This window comes from Panicum virgatum, chromosome 1N, assembly GCF_016808335.1.
Source record: "Panicum virgatum strain AP13 chromosome 1N, P.virgatum_v5, whole genome shotgun sequence".
Classification (NCBI taxonomy): Eukaryota; Viridiplantae; Streptophyta; class Magnoliopsida; order Poales; family Poaceae; genus Panicum; species Panicum virgatum.
Window position 1 is genome coordinate 65,346,008 of NC_053145.1, and position 18,977 is coordinate 65,364,984.

The window sequence follows — 18,977 nt, forward strand, 5'->3', positions numbered from 1 at the left end:
AGACCGGCCCAAAACCAAACGTAAAAGAAGACCAGAAAAAAGAAAAAGGGCCCAAATAAAGCTCCCCGATCTCCAGCCAAACAAAAGCCAAATTCGAATTCGAAGGCATCCTCCAGTCGAACCGCAGCAGGCAGCAGCGAAGCAAAGCGATGCCGCGCCAGGCGCCACCCCACGCTCCCCACCTCAGCAGCCGTCGCGATCGTCCTCCGCCTCCGGCGCCGCCGACCTCGCCGCCTCCGAGTCCGAGGTGGGTCCGCAGCCGCCGGCGCCTCCGGAAGACGACTTGGAACGTCCCCCCGAGGTGCCTCCTCCCGGCGCCCGCGGCTTCCTCCTCCGCTGCTTCGGCGCCGCGGCGTCCCCCTCGCTGCCCTCCGCGTCCGTCTTCGCCACCCGCCGGTCGCGCCGCGACCCCTCGCCCGCGCCCTCGCGCCGCTTCGGCTCGCCGCCGCCCGATCCCTTCCCCCTCGTCCGACGCGGCCGCTCCGCCTTGCCGCCGGCCTCTCCTCCTCCGTGGTGCTCCTCTCCTCCACACCCGGCCTGCGAGGGCTCCGGCTCGTTTCCTCTGGCCGTCCCCGGCGAAGCCTTGAATTCGTTCATCTGCAGCAAGCCAATCGGAGCCGTTAGAGGGAGGGACAAGGAGCACGCGGATGCCGCGTGCGCGATCGGAGTGGAAGCGGCTACCCAGCTGGGCGCGGTGACGGAGTTGTTGTCCCAGCCGATGTGCGCGACGTGCTTGACATCCGTCGGGTTCCCGATCTGCATCTCCGGCTCCTTGGCATCTGCAACACGCGTAAGCAATGCAAGGTACGCATCTTACAACACCATTCTGTTCAATTCCCGCTGCATTTTGTTTTGAATTGGTTTGGTGGTACGACATGATGAACACCGTACAGGTGACTGCTGGTTCCTTTTGGATGGAACTCGAAATATTATATATTATGGCATTTTAGACTAGAATCCTTAAGCTTACCGAAGATCTGGGAGATGTAGCGGAGGCCCTTGAGAAGGCCCTTCATCTTAGCAGGTTCCACAGGCGGCTGCCCGCCCGCGGTGCCCCCAGAGGAATCCACCACTTCAAGTATTTGCGTTCCCCACCGAAGTTCAACTAGCCTTTTTTACAAGTAGGTCGCAATGTTAAGAGGAGAAGGAATATATCAAGTCGTAGGGGCGGATCATGGATGCATGACCATTGACCAGTGTCCTGTATGTCTAGTTTGTTTGTTGGCCAAGGTCGGTTGCCATTCTCAGAAATCTGTCTTTAAAAACTCAACATGAGAGGGAAACAAATCCTACTTATCGCCGATTGACAGGACAGCCTGAATATTCTGTTTAGATGGAACTTTGGCAGTTGAGGATGCAATAGATCAAGTCCCTGCTAACAATTATGACCATACCCATTGAATCAAACTCACATACCTAAGGAAGCAACATTCAAGGAGCGAGAAAATCAGGTCGATGGAATTTCATCTTCTTGGTGCCGTCTTCATTCTTCTGGTTGTAACAATTCTCTTGGCCTCCTATTCCTGCATGATCTGTCACTAATTAGCAGGATTCTAGTCCCCTCAAGAGGTCCAAGAGAGGCAGGCCAAAATTTCCTCTGCTTAGTTGGAGAAATGGAAGGGCAGAAAGTTGTTGCACCGATCTATTTATAGTGCACTATTTTTGGTGAAGCTTCCCTTGTTTTCAGTTCATCGCTACGTAGTCCAGCTTGAGAGGCCATGGTTCTGTTCGACAGCTCCGTAATGCATATGGCGGGAACCGGTAGTACAGAAGAATCAGGAAGGGTAATCTAGGTGGAAATGGAATGGAAAGTCTGGCAGACTCTCAATCGCAGCCTTTTGTCTATCATGCACGTTAGGACTGTTAAAGCAAGGAAATTGCTAAGCCCCCTATGAAACTTATTCTAGTCAGGCCCATACTATGTGGTATCAATTGAGATCCACTGCAACAAGATGATCTAGGCTTGTTGCTCACTGAGGCCCTTGTTGAAGGGGGCAAATAGGTAGGTAATCAATTGTGCACATTTTGGTATTTATACAGAAAATACAATAATTGCAGGTTTCGATATTTTTTCTTTTTGTTTTCCCATGTTCTCATTTGATATTAGGTCTGACTCAAATTCCTAGCTCAGCTTTAGCCTGCCTGATTTCTACTCCGATGGTCTGAAACATTTGAAGCAACAGAATTAGGAGAAATTTCAACTCAAGAAAATGAAGTGATAGGTCCTTGCGTATCTCCCACAAGTTGCCCACATACATACATACTCTCCTCCAAAGTACATCGTATTATTCGAACAAGGTGAACAAATTTCTTGTAACATGAGAACAACTGACGACAAGCAGAAAGAATCATGATGATTCTATTGTGCAATAAACATTTTTGTGTCGTGTCTTTACAAAACTGACATGCTTTCTTCCTTCTTCGTTTGCTAAAATACTCACATGCTTTCTTCTTTATTCGTTTGCTAGTTGCTACAATACTCACATGCTTTTTTCCTTCTTCGTTTGCTTTCCTGTTTGAAAGTCTCCATGTTTTCCTCTCTTTTGCGCAAATGCAATATTACAAGCAGGGTCAAAGAATTACAGTCCACATATAAAGAATGAAAAAAAATCTGTGGTACAGCTGTTTCTCCGATCTGAAAAAAAAAAGCCCAACCGATTGAGCTGTGCATGTCCTACGCTTTTACCTGAAGTCAGGAAAATACAGATTGTTGTTATTTTTAACTTTTGAGTGTGTAGTGTAACCAATAAGCAATGTCTAGGATTTATAAATGAAAAGAGGGCTCACCGTGTTTAGGTACTTCTCATGAATCTGCAATGCTTCTCTGCATGCCTTTTTTGCATCCAGGCTACCAGTGATTTCGTTTAAAATCTGTTTGCAGGAGAGACATACTCAACATAAATTCTATTCACCATCATCACAACCCAGAGAGAGAGAGAGAGAGAGGACCTTGACAACATCGTCTAGACCTTTTGCCTCACCCAGTAACTTCTTGTTTCTAGCCTCCAGAACACTAGCAACAACAAATATGGATAGAGGGATCTCATCTTTCTTATCTGCCTGTAAATTTTTCCGCTCAAACTTTCCACACTGTCTTAGGACACTTTCATCCTTTGTGGTTGCCTTGGATGTGTCAGTGTCACTCTCCAACATTGAAAAGAGATTTGGATTGTACTCCATAGACCACATGAGCTGCAACGTTTTGAAGCTGTAACAATAGTGCCTCATGCATAAACCAACTGATATTTCTAGTACAACTGGGCCTATATTTAGATGTATAACAGAAGTAATCCTTGGATAATAGTGTTGCTCAAATTAAATTGTTAAGAAAACTAGCTTACTGCATAGCCATTATGTACGCTGATTACTAGGAAATTTTTGTCCAGATAGCTTACCTCCCATAGGTACATCGTGTCCACGAACGAGAACTCCCTACGGAAAAGAACCATCAGCATTCGGAAGGCAAATAAGTATTCCCCTCCATCAAGATTTTCTGCATAAAAAATATTTCATCAGAGCATACATACTTGCACCTTTATTCCAAAATGTGGATATTGCTTTCTTTGAGCCGTCCAGTAAACATGTAGCTCCAAATGACTGTACCTAAATGTTCATGTAGCTTTGGATCAACAGACTTCATTATGGTTGATAAGGTAGTGAGCTGAGCTCGAACTCCAATGGAAGTAGAAGTACTTTGGAAATTTCCTCGCTGTATTTGAGAAGGTCCCAGGCTTACTCCAGAAGACATTAGAAGAAATATAGATATGTGGAGACATTTTCTGAGACATTAAGAAAGCAGATACCACATGCAACTGAATGGCTGCTATTATTCCAGAATTATAGATGCGTGGCCTAGTAGGTTGCTACTTTTCAGTTGATATCTATGTCAAATAGCTATATGCCGTTGACCGTGGTTTTTTCCCCCCAGGTGTGCTGCCGTTGTTTATATCAAATACATGTTCTTGCCAGTTCTCTGGCCAAAAATCCATGATGACCAATTAACACAGCTTTGACATTAAGCAAAGCACAAGCCAAATTACACCCACAGGGCCTACACAGTAGCCACGCTAATTTATGTAGGGGCCAAAAGAATTCTATCATGCTAACTATGTACCATATAGTAACCATCTTGATCTTCATGTTAAGTGCAGTTCTACAGTCATCTAACTTATCAATTGTGTGATGCTATATCATATATATACAAAAGCTTCAATTGAAAGTTTATTCTACAATACATATGTTAGCAGAAGACAATCAAGGAAGGATTTGTACATTAGTTTGATGAATATTAAAAGGTTAAGAATGTAAGGGTACTTACCACCCTGCGCATTAGACGTTCGAAACACCAAAAAGCATCTGCTTCATGTTCCAGAATGATTGATATTGGTGAACAAAGATCACTCATTCCTGCGTAAGAGGATTTAACAAATCAAACAACTTAATGTTAAGAAAGCCAACATGGTAAAGCATTGTTTTCTTTAACTAAACTAGCTTAACAGAAAAACATCTGTTTCAACAACTCACCCTGGCAATATCCGATGTCTTTATCAACCCATGAGTACACTGTTAGAATGTCCCACAACCTTGCCAAGTTCTCTTGACTCTCATAATAAACTAGTACACGATCGGTACGATTAACATCAAGACCTATAATTGAATAATGGAAAAAAATTAGATAAACGAAAATTATAGATCTTGTCATTGGCCTAATTAATTAGCCGGGGCCTAAGGTGGGGGAATGTTTTGGGCATCTAAAGTGCAGGCTAACTTCCCCTTGTCCCAAGTGCTGGCTTAATTACATATCATTATGGGTTAAGCAGGTTAAGGGTATTCCCCCTGTCTCTCCCCTCCCCCTGGACTCATGGCTGCGGGCTGTCCATTACAAGATGATAGGTATAGAACTATAGAAGATGTTCAAACAAGGGAAACAGTGCTTACCAATCTGATGTAGAGTTAGCTTCCATTGAACAACTTCTTTGGGGAGTGGTGCACCACTGGTTTGCTGTTCAGAGCCCACTGAAGAAGGCCTTGCCCCTCCATCTGCATTAGGGTCTTCGATAGGTTGACCATCCTCTGTTATTACAGGCATAGTAATTACCCTTCCACTGCCAACTGTTGTGTCCATTTCCCGGCACTTTGTTTTCAGTTTCTCATACTCCAGCCTATAAAAATATGCAGATAAGTATATTCCTTATCCGATAACATATGATGTGCAAGTAGACTTTAATAATAAGTGAGCTACATAAAGCAATGCTGAATTTCCTGAAGAATAGGAACTTGTCTTTCCTTGGTTATACAAAATGAAATACTGCAATAAAAACTGATACTTTTGAGACATGAAAAGAACTGCATGGTTAAACAAAAAATTGTAATAGCGGAAAAACCTTCGCTGCTGTCGCAATTGGTTGCGCTGTTCAGTAGTGCTTTTAGGGTCATAGCAACCCAGCAAAAATTCCCAAACTTCTCCTTTGATCGTTGGGTGGATGCCCTGTATGCACAACCAAAAATAAAGACTGTACCACGGCAGAATGAATCTAAGGAATAACATGACACAGTAATGATTCCTGCACAGAAAAGGAACGCATCTCCATAAAAGGGATGCACCATGTTGAAAAATCATCATGGAGAAGAACAAGAAGAAGCAATGTACAAAGGATTGTATTAGAGCACATGGTGTAACTTGGAAGGTCATAGGGTATATGGGGGTGCAGCCATGCAGGTAAACATGTTTACAGAGTTAAGTAACTAGAAGAAAGTAATGAATGAAAAATTCAACCCAATGAGAACATATGTAGCAAGGAGATTGAGGAATACATATAGTTGCCTGCTAGAGAAGTCATAGGGTATAGGTAAGTTTGTTCCACATTGGTTTAACTGTTAAACAACTATAATCTAGATTTTGACTATGAAACCTTGTGTTAACTTATGGAACAGATTAAGGAACTCAAAATATAAAAGAGCATCCAGTAGAAATTCCTAAACTTCATTTTGCATGAAAAATTGTTGATATTTTTTAACAACTTGGAAGAAGCCCCCTGAATAAGTGTTCTATACTTCAAGGATGCCGCTAACACAAAACACGCATGACTTCTGAGTGAGACATATAACTGAAATAGCCTCAAGGTCATGAACCTGGAGACAGCATGGCTTACCCCACGTTGGACTCTTTTGATCACTCCAGCTATGTCCAGGACACCTTCCTCATTATGGAGCAGCTTCCATCTCTTTGGGCTCAGCGTCAGGCCAGGCTGCCAACAGGGAGAAACAAAATGGAAGTGAATATTGAGTCAATGCGCTTCATGAATAACTATTAACTAGACAATGCACTACTTGATCAGTACACGGCACCCACTAGTTTCTCTAATTGGCAAGATCGCTCCGCCAGACAATTCGATTTGAGGTTAGGTAAAAGAGAAATGTTATGTCAAGAGAAATCAACTTTCGATTTCGATATTTCATATTCATAAAAAATCCATAGATTGGCCCAAGGCTTCTGAATAAACAGTCACCCATTACCTCACTAGATTGATTCCTCATTAGAGTCTAGTCATCTGGCAGGTTTCACTTCATTCAGTAAGACTAGCAGCTCATAACTGGATCTTACCCACCAGAAATTAGATCTTACTTCCTAAACATGGAACGGGAGAGCAGAAGATAAAAGGGAAAATAATAATCAGAAGCCATACCCGGGGCTTGAAGCGCGTCTTGGGCGCGTCGTCGCGGCAGTCTGGGCGGATGGGATAGACGGTGTCCGGATCGATCTGCATCTCCGGATCATTGTAGCAGCACGCCAGGAGCCTCATCTTGGCTGCCCAGGCGGAACCAATGAAAGATGCGAGGATCAACAATCAAGTGAAGCTCCTCGCACTGGGTACGAAGGATCGCAGCCAAGAACGGAAGCGATTCGGGAAATGTTATCCCTCTCTTCCTCTGCCTCTGCGGGCGTCTTCTCAGAGCCGAGAGAGAGAGAGGGCGGAAGCTACAACGGCTAAATTTGGGCTGGGCACGGAAGGGGATGAGGGAGAGGAAAGGGGAAGGGAGGAGAGAGACGGGAGACACAAAGAAGCAGAGACGAGACAAGTGCTTAGTTACCAGGTTGATGACAGAATGTGTCGATTGATCTCACTTAGATTTTGCTTGTTTGTTTATTTAAATTTGCAGATTTGGTCAGATCATTAGAGGACAAATCGTTATGTACAACTACTCGTGGATTCGAGAATATTTGCCCTTCATTTCCCTGGCTGGATATCAAGAGACGTGCGTGCATGATTAGGGAAGCTACGCGGCTTCGGTTTTACTGACAGCAATCTGTCCCGTCCAAATAGCAAAAATGTCCACACAGAGGAAGAACACAGGGACACGTTGTCACTGACTGGACCTCTGTGGATAGACCAATGTCATCACAAGCCTCAGTACAGGCTAATCAGGCCCAATGTATAGGCTACACAAACAGAAGAAGAAAAAAACCCAGCATAGTCCAATATGATGATAATCATGGTATATTTTTCAACGATCACCAGCACAGAAAGCTACCGCTGCCAACCCTAAAGCAGCTGATTAACTGTCGTCCAACTGGCAATTGATAGGCGGACGGCTCCTTTGGCAGTTTGGCAGAAATTCTAACATGCACACGCCTCCGAAGGAAAGCTGCATTCCAGCAAGCATCACAGATTCACAGCGAACAATTCGGATACGTGTGCAGGCTAATGTTTGGAAGCCAATAACTCGCATGTTATTATATTGTTTGTACATGCAGAAAAACCAGAACCTGATACTGGCACGATGCTGTAGCATGGAGCTTCATCGGTTCTTAAGAAACTGTTGTCTTCTGCAAGCTCAGTGAAGGCCTCTGAAAATGCACGGGACAATGCATCTGCTGCCACTGAGTGTTCTACCGAATAGTAGAACCTCAACATCTGCAGATTTCAATCCAGAAATGCTGATTAGGATATGAAGGTAGCTGCAATGTAATTATGCAACAAACATACCGTTATGCTGTCCCACGAAAAATTGTTATCCGTCAGGATCTTCACGATCTGGAAAGCACAAAACCTAGCCATAGCTTTCAAATTGTCCTCAGTGTGGTATAGCTGCCCAGCTGTAGAACATATCTTTGATGCAATATCACTTGTGACTGAGACCACAGCAGAACAAATTCTCCCACCAGTTATGTGGATCTGGCAACATGAGTCATGCAAGTCAGAGTATTGTGCATTCCATGCTTGGCTTGATGCTGGCTGCGTCATTCCAGTCTCCATTTCTCTAGTTGCAACTTCATCATCATTGGTGGGGACATATAAAATAGGTTTTATTTCCACACGTGCTCTGGAAAATGTGGGGGAAATCCATCTTATGAAGTTAATAATATAACTTTATTGCATGTTTCAAATATGTTAGTCCAAACTACATCACTTTCTTGCCAATATTTTGAAGTGACAAGATGCATACCCTTTTGGAAGATCTGGCGCAAATATATATAAAATAGTGGGATATGATCCAGTTTTTGAGCAATCCAAACAAGTAATATAAGAATTCTGCAATGTCTGTTCAACTTCGACCTTCTCATCAGATGTCAACTGTGCAGAGCAGTACACCAGAAAGTGTATTGCCGAGGAATAGATAGAGGAACTAAAGGCATTAGCCACAGCTTCACTATTTTGCAGTGCTAATTCTAGTTCAGCTGTTGCACCACCAGGACAGAGCTTCATCGTAGGAGGGTCAAGCCCCAGCTGACCAGCCATATACAGAATCTCTCCATACAGAGTTGCCTAAAATAAAGTAGATCAAATATTATGTCTTAAAAATCAGCATCTGCACCAAAAGAACAACAAAAACTCTCTGGAGAATTAAAGTACAGTTGTCATTCAACTACTTCATAGTCTACAAGCAAACCTTATATTGAGAAATGACCACTCCCAAGAGAATGGACCAATATTGCAATTTGGAGGGTGTATTTTTTTCGAAAAAAGGATAAAAAATACACCCTCGTCCAAACTGCAATATTGGAGGGTGTATTTAGTATTTTATTTGTAAAAATGAGACGAGCTTAGAACTTGCAACATGAACTCGTGGTATTAACAATAAGTATATCTTGTACCTGGCTATAAGGTCCGATGCAACTAGGAGCCCAGCAGGAGATGCTCTGCACATGTAGAACTCTCTTTTTCAACTCATTGGAAACTAGAACTTCCACATATGCTTTACCCAACCCAACCTGAACCAATGGCAATTCAATTGTACTGCGTGAAGGAACACCCAGGTAGCATTTCTTTTCTGTAATGAAGCTGACATAGACTTCATTGGCCAATCCAAATTCCTTCATGTTTGAAATGTAGAGGTGAACATATAAAACATTCACCCAACCTAACCCGTCTTCCTTGAGCTGATTATCAATTCTGCTCAAAACTGCTATGAGGTGTGCCTTCAGGCCTATTGATGCAAGAGAACAGTATAATATAACAAGGTATTCCTGTCAGGTGGAGTAAAGGACATCAATGTCAATGGAATAACCTAGGGTGAGAAAATGCACCTTCCGAATCTCTAGAGCAATCCTGAATCCAACAGCCAATGGAACGCAAATTCTTCCCTGTCTTTGAGATACATAGGTCTATATTGGTGTAAGCATCAACAGCTGGATTCAAGGTATATTTTTCTTCCACATCAGTGTGTGTGATAACTTCATCAACCTCATACACACAACTAGAAATATCTTGAGTGACAGAACCGTCCCCAATTCTATCAGAGGAATCTGGCTTGTGCTCAAGATGAAATGCCCGTGGATGAAGAATTCCAACAGAAGCAATGGAGTCAGCAGAGTGGAATATTACTTCATAGTCGTCGAGAATAATTCTTGCATTCTGTAATTACATGCATGTTAGGGAATAAGATATTGACATTGATCGACCATAACAAAATATATCCATTATTTCCAGTATTAAGGACATATATAAATGAGTAATTTTTTATGAGAAAGTTTAGAGTCTAAACAGTAATAACAAGTCATGTCATGTGACCTAATAGTTAGTTTACTCCTAAGCAGTCTAAAACAAGTGGCATCAGGGTTTGAGTTAGCTCCTCAAAGGTTCAGACTTACACAAAAGAGAGGGCAGTCAAGAGTCAGTGTTTCATATTCTCCACCTTCACCACAGACATTGATTCCATATCTCCTAATAGGGCATAAGAAAACAGAGAGATTAAAAGCCATGTATACATAAAAAAACTGATTCCAGTATTCCCTTAGAGAATCATGAGAAACAAACATGCAGATAAGGGTAAAGTGCAAAGCTAGGATTTATGATTTCATCATTTTATATCTGGAAACTACTCAGTAATTGATCAATGATCACAACAGGAAGCTAATACCTAAGATCCAACCAAGACATAAGATCAGGTCAGCTCAAGAAAACGCACATAAGCTCCAATAAAGGGACAAGAACCTCCTAAGTGGCCAAGAGACTTGTACACACATGGCAGGTGCTGGGCAGTGAGAAACGTACTCATTCATTTGGAGTAGATGACACTTAAGTTCAGCCAGTTCTTTACCTAAGTGAGAAGAAGGTTTCAACCCCAGTGCAGCAACCTACAAAGCTCGACAAATGAATCACTTATTATTAATGTGTTATCCCAAAATTATACGAGTTAATTATTGTAAACATATGAATACGTTGCATACCTTTACAATTATTGCCACAATGCCCCTTCTTATCTGTAAGCATTAAAGACCATAACAACACTGAGTGGACATGCTTTTTGTGATAGTTAATATACAATTATAAAAGAAAATGGATTTCCATGGTACCATTTCCTCTAGGAGCAAAGTCTGATCCTGCTTCCATAAATAAGCTAGCGAGACAAGGCCCAGTCTCGAGCAAACACTCTCAACCCGGAGCCGCTGGTAATCAGACGCAATTGCACCTGACGACACCGCACTGATGGATGGAATTTGCCGCTTAACCTCGCTCAATAGAGCAAACATATCTTCCACTTCATCTCCTGCCGTAACATTATATTTGAGGCCTTGATCCCTACGTACAACAATAGTTGAATTGATGGAACCACAACATCTTTTGAATATAACAAACACAGGCCGCAATGTCTGCAGAGATAGCTTGCCTTGTGGATCCATGAATACACCTACGGAAGAGAGGCAAGCCCATGCATTTCGCGTAGCTCACGACAATCTGGTGCCCAACCTGAAGCCTCCCCGATCACGACAAGAAGCACGACCATCAGCAAGTATCCAGGTACCAGCAGCAAATGGCCGAATTACAGCGTCAACTGCCAGGAAGGGAGTTAAGTGCATACGGTTTGGTACATGTAGCTATCGAGCTCATCGACGCCGTCGTCTAGGGGGATAAGATTAGCCAAAGCAACAACCTGCGAGCAACAGCAAAGTTGAACAGGCCTCGTTTGACAAGACACGAAGGAGGTGGGGAGACGGGTGCATGGAGCTGCGTAGCCTTGCCTTGTGGCCGTAGTCGAGGCATCGCATCATGGCGAAGCAGCTGTCCTTGCCGCCGCTCACCAGCGCCACCACCTCCATCGCCGCCGCCGGTTAGGACCTCTCCCTCGAGAGCAGTGGCGTAGCTCGCCGGAAATTTTAGGTGGGGCAGAATCGTGCGAGGGGCCGGCCGTCGGCAGCAGGAGAGGATTGGGAGCGGCGGCGGCGGGCTGGTGAAGAAAAGGGGGCGACGCAGCGGCGAGTCGAAGCAGGGGACTCGGTGCCGTGCCGTGCCGCGCGGCTGCGTCGACGAAGATGTACTGGCGCAGGCTCGGGGTCGACTCCGGCGGCGGCGTCCTACCTTTTCTCACCCGGTTTCCCCTTTCTCGGTGCGGCGGCGGCGGCGGATTGGGAGAGGGAAAACCCCGAGGGCCTGCAGGGGGGAAAGGGAGCGTGGCCGCGAGGGGGCGGCCGCCGGCTTGCTGGGCATTAAGTGATTTGTGGGCCGGCTTGCTGGGCTAGATTGGAGCCCTCTCATTTTTTTTTCGTTAACAGCTCCGCCGTGTTGGTTAAAAAAAAAAAAAAACTCCTCCTTGTTAGTCACCGGCTGTAAAGCCTACAGCAGCAATGCCACATTAATCCAAGTTAAGCTTGTACGCTCCTTGGTTCTTGTAGCCAGTAAAGGACTTACCGATACGTCATGGCACTGCAACATGTAACAAAGAGAGCAGTTTTTAGAGGAAGACCCTTTTATCAACTTCTGTTGAATATGAGAAAATCCAGAGAGTTCAACAAGAAATGCACGAGAACTTGTCTCGGGAGGAAATGTCGCCAAGTCCAGCAAAAGGGTGAAGAAACATAAATATGTGAATCTTGACCACCCCTAAATTAATCATCACAAGGCTAGGACTTGGCCCTAACGCAACAGCAACACACACATTAACAACAAATTATTGCTATCTATGAAGCAATGATACAACAGGCCGGGGCACTACGAAATTATGGGATGCCCCAGGGGAACTGTTGCCAAATAGGAGGTGAAATCCTGTCATTTACAGAGTTTTCTGTTTTCTTCTCCCCATCATTTCCTTTTACCGCCACCCAGGGACAGAAGCTCCAGGCTGCGGTGGAGCGGCTCATCACGGGAGCCTCTCGCAACTGCTGCCCGTGAAAGGGAGGTGGCCCTTGACTCGCCTGGCGATGGGTTCACTCTCTGGGTGCTTGATGGACGACTGCCACTGTTGCTAGAGAACAACCTGCTTGTCCGGTTATACTGCTGCTCGCTTGGTTCCACAGATGAGCCTGGCCTGCTGCTTGATGCGATAGCTCTCCTTGATGCGCTGCCTGTACGAGAGGATGTACGAGGTCTCTCCACAGTCCTTTCCCCAGACCGGTCTGTGCTATGCATCTGAGAAAATAGGGCTATGCATGGTTAAGGTTCATGACATGCAAGGACTTCATGGGGAGAAAATAAAAACACCACAAACAGCACAGTTCCTAAGTTCATAGAGCATGCATGAGGCGAAGGCCAGTTTTACTTACGATTTCCTTTAATGACATAGATACGGTCTCACGTGGTCGCTGCGCATAATTGTCACTCTGATTTATAGAGCCAGTTGGATTCCTCCTACCGGACGCTTCGCCTGCTAAAAAGGGTGTTTATATGTTCAAACATGTGTGTAGTCTGTATCATAGCTGTTGCACAACTCTCAAAAGCAGAAGAATGCACAAACCTGGGGTCTTCTCAATCTTATCCATAGAAGGTCCAGCGGCTCCACTAGTTCTTTCACTTGCCTGGACAATGGCAAACGGATGGAATAAGCCCCATGAACTATACAGTGTGTATCAAACAGAAACACAAGACAATTACATACCCTCATCCGTGGGTTGGAACCTATCTGGGGATATTTCAAAATGGTCCAGTCAAACACATAATCAAACTGGTATCCTGCATTAGTAAGAACAATAGAAACAGGAGTTACAGACGCCCTCAATAGAAAATGACCAAAGGAACAAGATCACAGGGGAAACTATTGTTCCAAAAATCATACCTTCCCGAATGAAGAGATCGCGGAATAGTCTTTTCAGGTAAGAATAATCAGGCTTGTCTTCAAACCGCAATGAACGACAGTAGTGAAAGTAGGAAATAAACTCTGTTGGGTATGATTTGCAGAGTACCTAATCCATATCGAACAATATAAGAATGTATGTTTATTCTAGTTCACATAAATAAAGAATCAGCAAAGATTAATCTATAAGCTACCTCCACAGGAGTAAGCATCTTTTTCTCACTGATTTTGTCATATTTCTGTTTCTTGGTTCCTGCTTTCAGCCCCTGCCATGGTAGGCTGTTCAAAGGGCAAAAGATCAATGATGTGCTAAGAGTATTAATATGCTAATTATTTACAGAAACTTGCAAGGTAGAACCAGCAGCCAGATAAAAAGTTGGATGGCACTAACTAACCTGCCCCTAAGGAAGTACATAAGGACATAACCGAGAGATTCTAAATCATCTCTCCTGCTTTGCTCTGCATACAAGTAAAATCTAAGGTTAGGCAAAATCCTACTTGAGTAATCAGCCAAACGATGTCAGAAACTCACCAACGCCAAGGTGCGTATTGACACTTGCATATCGTGCAGTTCCAGTGAGGTTCTTGTTCTCTCTGCATATTGAAATGAGCATCATGTCATCATAAAACTACAGCAAGAACAGTACTGGCTTCATTGTCATTGAGAACGTAACTTCAAGCACTTTTTGCTGGAAAATAAAAGCATACCCGTATACAGTTATTTGCAAAATGAATTCAGCTATTCAGATGAGTAGAGTTCGCGAACCTGTAGGGGATGTGCTTGTGAGTCTGAAGATCCCTATATTTCTTTGCAAGCCCATAGTCTATTATATACACCTGCCAAAAAAAACTGCACGTTAAAGAATAATTGGACCAAGAGATCTTTATTCTATAAAGAAGTGTTCCTTTGAATAGAATATATTGCCAGCTATACAACTAAGAGACTATAACAAAATAAAAGGATAATGAATCCATAGTACATTGCAACAAAGCAAATGACATAATGCACTAGTTAACTACACCCATGTTTCGCCATATTTTGAGCTTTTTTAGGAAAAAGATAACCATATTATGAAGAACTAATGGCATTGAAGCACCGCAATCAGGAAGACCAGACCCCACAAGTACAGCACACGTGATGGATTCGAGAGGCAAAATGCATATAAAAATATATGCTTTACATTTTGACTTGAACAGCAAGAGTTAAGCGCATATATAGGATCGAACCTGATTGGCTTTCCTACCAAGCCCCATAAGGAAATTATCAGGCTTTATATCACGGTGAAGAAAACCCTTCTGATGCATGTACTCAACACGATTAATCTGAAACATGAGTAAGGAATGTGTTAACACCAGCAAAATTCACAGAGTAAGGAGAGAACAATCACGTTATCATGTTACAAGTTGACAACAAACTGCGATAAAGCTCAGAGATGAACTGGAACAATATTTGAAAACAAAGGGATTCTGCAGTCACCATTTGATCTGCAAGCATGAGCACAGTCTTCAGCGAGAACTTTCTGCTACAGTAGTTGAATAAGTCCTCAAGGCTAGGCCCAAGAAGATCGATCACCATGACATTATACTCCCCCTCAACACCAAACCACTTCAAGTGTGGAATGCCAGCTGTAACAAAGGGGAACAAAAAGGTCAACCCATCGCATCCCGGTGCTAGCACCTAATCACAAAGTACCATTTCAATAATTCTAACTGGATGTATGGGCTGTATAACATTAACTTACTTCCTCCTTGGAGAAGCATGTAGAGCTTCGACTCATAATGAAGCTGTGGGTGCTTTGTCTTCACATTTTCCTGTCAAATAAAAGCAGCAACAATGGAAAATGTTTCCACCAACCGAAATAGCTACCAGTATTGACAAATAGTACTAATGGATCATCAATTGACAGACATTTCATTTCTCTACATTCATTTTGCATCGTGTGATCTTATCATCAACTAGCCCAGTGCCCCAGTATAGCAAATTTTATCAAACTACGTTAAAACCAAAAAAACTGCATCCAAATCAGAGAGAATCCAATACCAGCTTGACAGCGACCTCCTCTCCAGTCTGCACATTCACAGCTGCAAGCAAGAACAGAAGCAAAGTTAGCATCTTTCTCCTAAAGACCCAACGAAATGGGGGGGGGGGGGGGGATATGTAAAGAAGGGATAGGCAGAGAACTCACCGAGGAAGAGCTCCCCGAACGATCCACTCCCGATCTTCTTGCCCAGCTTGAACTTGCCCCCGACCACATGATCCATCTCGTCCCGAGACGAATCGAGAAAGCCTCTATTCCCCTCTAGTCCGACGAGATCCGAACGCGCCGAGGCGGGCGGAGCCGAATCGGATCGGGATTCAGGGCGGCGGGGGCTCAGAGAGACCAGATCCACACAGCGCAGCGAGAAATCCGGGCGGCGGCTAGCCCCAATCGAACGAGCAAGAACGAATATGAACGAATCTAAATCGAGCCGAATGGAACGGGCGAACAAATCAACAGCGGGTCGCGGATCCGGAGAAACGGATACAAAAAATGGCTCCTTTCTCCAAACGAAATTCCTGGTCCTCGCGGCGAATTCGCTGGGAGACGGGGCTGGGGGCGGTGAGAGAAAAGGGGGAAGGGGAAGCGGCGGATAGGGGAAGGGAGGAGAAGAAAACGAAGACGGAGGAAGATGAGGAGACCTGCAAGGGAAAAGACGGGGGAGGGGATGATGATTACTCCCTCCTTCCCTGTTTATAAGACATACACGTATATCAAGATTCTAACCTTGTCATCTTTGACCAATAATTTGACTATTAAATTTTTATTTTTATAATGCAAATTTCATATGATTGGATTCATAATCAAATATATTTTACAATGATTATAAGTTTATAATCAAAAGTGATATAATATATGATAAATAAATGGTCAAAGTGTTGTTTAGAAGACCGTGTCATGTTCCACCATGCCTTATAAACGGGGAAGGAGGGAGTAGTAAATAGACACCAGCCGGTTAAAGAAACTGATTAAAAGGGAGCAGGTTCGCGCGAGCAATTGGACAGGTGCGCCCATCTTTCGCTTGTTCTGTTGCTCTTTTATTTTATTTTTTTGAAAAACTTGTTGCTCTTTTATTTTTCCGGCGCTTTATTGTTTCCTCTTTTTTTTTTGGTTGTGCTCGCACTCATTGAGACCGGCATTTTCTTTCTTTCTTTCGTGCCGCTAACTCCTCAGTAAAGCATTGGAAAGAAACAATTTCGGTTCACCATTGTGTTGCTTCAAGACTGAATCTAGAGAAAAAATAAAATTAGCTACGCTTTTGCAAATTAAACTTTTGAGAAACAAATTTTCTTCTTAGTTTCTTCTAAACTTTGTAAATACATGAAAATATGCTCCCGCACTTACTAGAGCAGTCATTAAGCTTGTGTAGAATGTTACTTCCGAATAGGTAAGGTCAACTCATCCACCACAAAAAAAATGTTGATTTCCACCAAATTAGCAAGTGAAAACATGAAGAAAACTACTTTTTGAACTCAACCTCAAAGCTTGTCTCAGAATCTAGATTTTGTGATCATGAAACTATTGACCGTGCCATCAAAAAAATCTCCATAGAAATGGTAACTCCGCCACCCCTAAACCAACTTTTCTCTCCCGGTTGAAGCATGCATGACGCCTATCATAATACTGTACTATCTTAGTAGAGAAATTGTTCTTATAAAAAGTTGAGGTATCAGGTATGTGTTGTTGAACAAACTTAAATCGGTCAAACCTACAGCGGGCATATTTCCATTTCCCATAAGACAACGAAAATGCTGTCCATCTCGTGCCTTCGTCTACTTTTCAAAATGTGTCGCCCACCACTCGTGTCCAATCCTCTGTACCTTTACCAAGGAGGGAATCGAGGCTTGGTTGAGCAAGACTTGCACCTTTGCATGCATCGTCCCCATAAGAATTTTATCATGCACTTTCTTTCTTTTCCAAAAACAAAAAAAAAATGGTACGATCTTGTTAGATGCGTTTTTTAAATTTCAAATTTACAATACGAATAACCTCTTTCCTTCACTCATTTTTGTTGTGTAAATTGAGCGACAAAAGCTGTTTGTAGCAAGTAGAGATGCTCAACATATTTCCTCTTTCTGCATGAAGAAAAAGGGTACCTTCCAGTACCATTTGTGCACGGATATTTTCTCCATTTCGTGTACCATTGGGCCCCGGCTACAGCGAGGCAATCAGCCCCAGCAGATTATAAAGAAACAAGATGAAATGACGTGGCCGTTTTCTTTTTCAGAAAACGAAAGGCACTGCAACACCACCAGCTGGAATATCTGAGCGGCTGGAGCCATCCCAGCCGTCGATCGGAACCATCCGACGGTTGGTATCGAGTGCGCGTACGGTCACCGAGCCCCGGTTGGTGCGCTGTTCCCGGGCACGGCCGCGCCACATGCCTGGGCCGTCCAAGCCGATGGGCTAGGGTCGTCGTGGGCTCGGCCACAGACGTCGCAGGTCACGGCACCGCTGGGGAGGGGACGGGACAGGAGGGCTGACCGTTGACGGGACGTGGCCGTGGCGTGCCCGGTGACCGACAGGTAGTCTGCACGGGAACCGCGGCGGCGCACGGCAACGGTGGTAGCTTCCACGCAAAACCCCTTCTCCTCGTTCCTGCCCCTCTCTGCAATGCTTTTACTCCGTATTATTTACAGCTTAGGTTTTCTCCAACCATTCCCCCATCAAACTCCCCCCAAACGTACTATTTACTATATTTTACTATCTCCCTCTAAAAAAATTCATCCCCCTATAACTCCTTCTCTCCAACCATTCCCCCCATATCTATTCCCCCTATATACTATCACTCATTAACTAACTATTTATTTAACGTTTTTGAATTTAAAAAAACATATATTATTTATACTGTCATAATACGCATTATTATCGTGTTACGGGGCTCAAACGGGATTAATATCGCAAAGAAACGGTGTGATTAGAGATATAGGGGGAGTTGAAATATAAGAGGGGCCGTGGGGGAGCCGTTGGAGGGCTTCCTCCGGGGACGTCTATACATAACGCGCGCGATTGGCTGCCGTGACGTCGCAAAGGCAGCTGGCCTGCCTCTAGTACTTCGATCCATGTCGAGGGAGAAAAGTCAGTGCACGATCCAGGTAATAATAAGGAAACGGAAAAGTAAACGGATCATTATTAGTGTGCAATATACATTAAAAATAATAAAATATTTCAAAATAAATAAAATTGTTCTGAAACAAATAAAAATGTTCTATAAAAATATAACATACTAATTTAGAAAACAAAACAAAATGTTCCAGAAACAAGACAAAATGTTTCGGAACAAATAGAAAACTCTATACAATGATCTAATGGCCTTGTTTGGCACGCTTCCTAGCGCTAGGAATAGTAAACTGACTGCTAATTACGGTGTCAAACAAAGTCAGTTTACAAAACCAATTTCAAAACCTCTGTGCTAGTGACTATAAAGAA

At 43.7% G+C, this 18,977-nt stretch overlaps 4 protein-coding genes across 6 annotated transcripts; all 4 read right to left on the reverse strand.

Annotated features, from left to right (window-relative positions):
• Positions 1-142: 142 nt before the first annotated feature.
• Positions 143-762, reverse strand: LOC120657559 (CRIB domain-containing protein RIC7-like). The gene is made up of 2 exons (XM_039935901.1): positions 682-762; positions 143-597 (listed from the first exon to the last, which is right to left on the reverse strand). The coding sequence occupies exons 1-2, from the start codon at positions 760-762 to the stop codon at positions 184-186; spliced, it is 495 nt and encodes a 164-aa protein (XP_039791835.1). The 3' UTR covers positions 143-183.
• Positions 763-2,233: 1,471 nt separating this feature from the next.
• On the reverse strand, positions 2,234-7,189 carry LOC120657558 (TBC1 domain family member 15-like). Of its 2 annotated transcripts, XM_039935899.1 has the most exons (11): positions 6,687-7,189; positions 6,153-6,248; positions 5,385-5,488; positions 4,939-5,162; positions 4,525-4,647; positions 4,319-4,407; positions 3,604-3,709; positions 3,396-3,493; positions 2,950-3,192; positions 2,788-2,871; positions 2,234-2,686 (listed from the first exon to the last, which is right to left on the reverse strand). In XM_039935899.1, exons 1-11 carry the CDS (start codon positions 6,801-6,803, stop codon positions 2,675-2,677), a joined length of 1,296 nt encoding a protein of 431 aa, XP_039791833.1. In that variant the 5' UTR covers positions 6,804-7,189; the 3' UTR covers positions 2,234-2,674. The 2 variants fall into 2 exon arrangements, with proteins under 2 accessions (XP_039791833.1, XP_039791834.1); XM_039935900.1 differs by lacking the exon at positions 6,687-7,189 and having other exon boundaries at positions 2,265-2,686; positions 5,385-5,564.
• Positions 7,190-7,341: 152 nt separating this feature from the next.
• On the reverse strand, positions 7,342-11,896 carry LOC120657557 (diphthine--ammonia ligase-like). Its single transcript, XM_039935898.1, has 12 exons — positions 11,465-11,896; positions 11,305-11,376; positions 11,113-11,192; positions 10,799-11,024; positions 10,673-10,705; positions 10,497-10,579; positions 10,094-10,166; positions 9,530-9,857; positions 9,098-9,429; positions 8,449-8,768; positions 7,989-8,325; positions 7,342-7,916 (listed from the first exon to the last, which is right to left on the reverse strand). Exons 1-12 carry the CDS (start codon positions 11,540-11,542, stop codon positions 7,704-7,706), a joined length of 2,175 nt encoding a protein of 724 aa, XP_039791832.1. The 5' UTR covers positions 11,543-11,896; the 3' UTR covers positions 7,342-7,703.
• A 282-nt stretch (positions 11,897-12,178) lies between these two features.
• Positions 12,179-16,215, reverse strand: LOC120657560 (casein kinase I-like). Of its 2 annotated transcripts, none has more exons than XM_039935903.1 (14): positions 15,696-16,215; positions 15,551-15,591; positions 15,252-15,321; positions 14,987-15,135; positions 14,737-14,832; positions 14,276-14,346; positions 14,042-14,103; positions 13,905-13,968; positions 13,704-13,788; positions 13,492-13,618; positions 13,315-13,388; positions 13,174-13,234; positions 12,983-13,086; positions 12,179-12,848 (listed from the first exon to the last, which is right to left on the reverse strand). In XM_039935903.1, exons 1-14 carry the CDS (start codon positions 15,769-15,771, stop codon positions 12,522-12,524), a joined length of 1,407 nt encoding a protein of 468 aa, XP_039791837.1. In that variant the 5' UTR covers positions 15,772-16,215; the 3' UTR covers positions 12,179-12,521. The 2 variants fall into 2 exon arrangements, with proteins under 2 accessions (XP_039791837.1, XP_039791836.1); XM_039935902.1 differs by having other exon boundaries at positions 12,983-13,083; positions 15,696-16,214.
• Between the last annotated feature and the right edge of the window lie 2,762 nt (positions 16,216-18,977).

What these genes read in the sequence shown, in the direction of transcription:
- LOC120657559 (XM_039935901.1), bottom strand. Translation starts at nt 762, where the DNA reads ATGCAGATCGGGAACCCGACGGATGTCAAGCACGTCGCGCACATCGGC. An exon ending in CCGTCACCGCGCCCAGCTGG is followed by an intron (nt 598 to 681) that starts GTAGCCGCTTCC and finishes GGCTTGCTGCAG; the next exon opens with ATGAACGAATTCAAGGCTTC.
- LOC120657558 (XM_039935899.1), bottom strand. Translation starts at nt 6,803, where the DNA reads ATGAGGCTCCTGGCGTGCTGCTACAATGATCCGGAGATGCAGATCGAT. An exon ending in GCTAACTCTACATCAGATTG is followed by an intron (nt 4,648 to 4,938) that starts GTAAGCACTGTT and finishes ATTCAATTATAG; the next exon opens with GTCTTGATGTTAATCGTACC. An exon ending in AAAGCTACATGAACATTTAG is followed by an intron (nt 3,494 to 3,603) that starts GTACAGTCATTT and finishes TTTTTTATGCAG; the next exon opens with AAAATCTTGATGGAGGGGAA.
- LOC120657557 (XM_039935898.1), bottom strand. Translation starts at nt 11,542, where the DNA reads ATGGAGGTGGTGGCGCTGGTGAGCGGCGGCAAGGACAGCTGCTTCGCC. An exon ending in CTTTGCTCCTAGAGGAAATG is followed by an intron (nt 10,706 to 10,798) that starts GTACCATGGAAA and finishes TAATGCTTACAG; the next exon opens with ATAAGAAGGGGCATTGTGGC. An exon ending in TTGTGGCAATAATTGTAAAG is followed by an intron (nt 10,580 to 10,672) that starts GTATGCAACGTA and finishes CGAGCTTTGTAG; the next exon opens with GTTGCTGCACTGGGGTTGAA.
- LOC120657560 (XM_039935903.1), bottom strand. Translation starts at nt 15,771, where the DNA reads ATGGATCATGTGGTCGGGGGCAAGTTCAAGCTGGGCAAGAAGATCGGG. An exon ending in CATGCTTCTCCAAGGAGGAA is followed by an intron (nt 15,136 to 15,251) that starts GTAAGTTAATGT and finishes CCTTTGTTACAG; the next exon opens with CTGGCATTCCACACTTGAAG. An exon ending in CAATACGCACCTTGGCGTTG is followed by an intron (nt 13,969 to 14,041) that starts GTGAGTTTCTGA and finishes ACTTGTATGCAG; the next exon opens with AGCAAAGCAGGAGAGATGAT.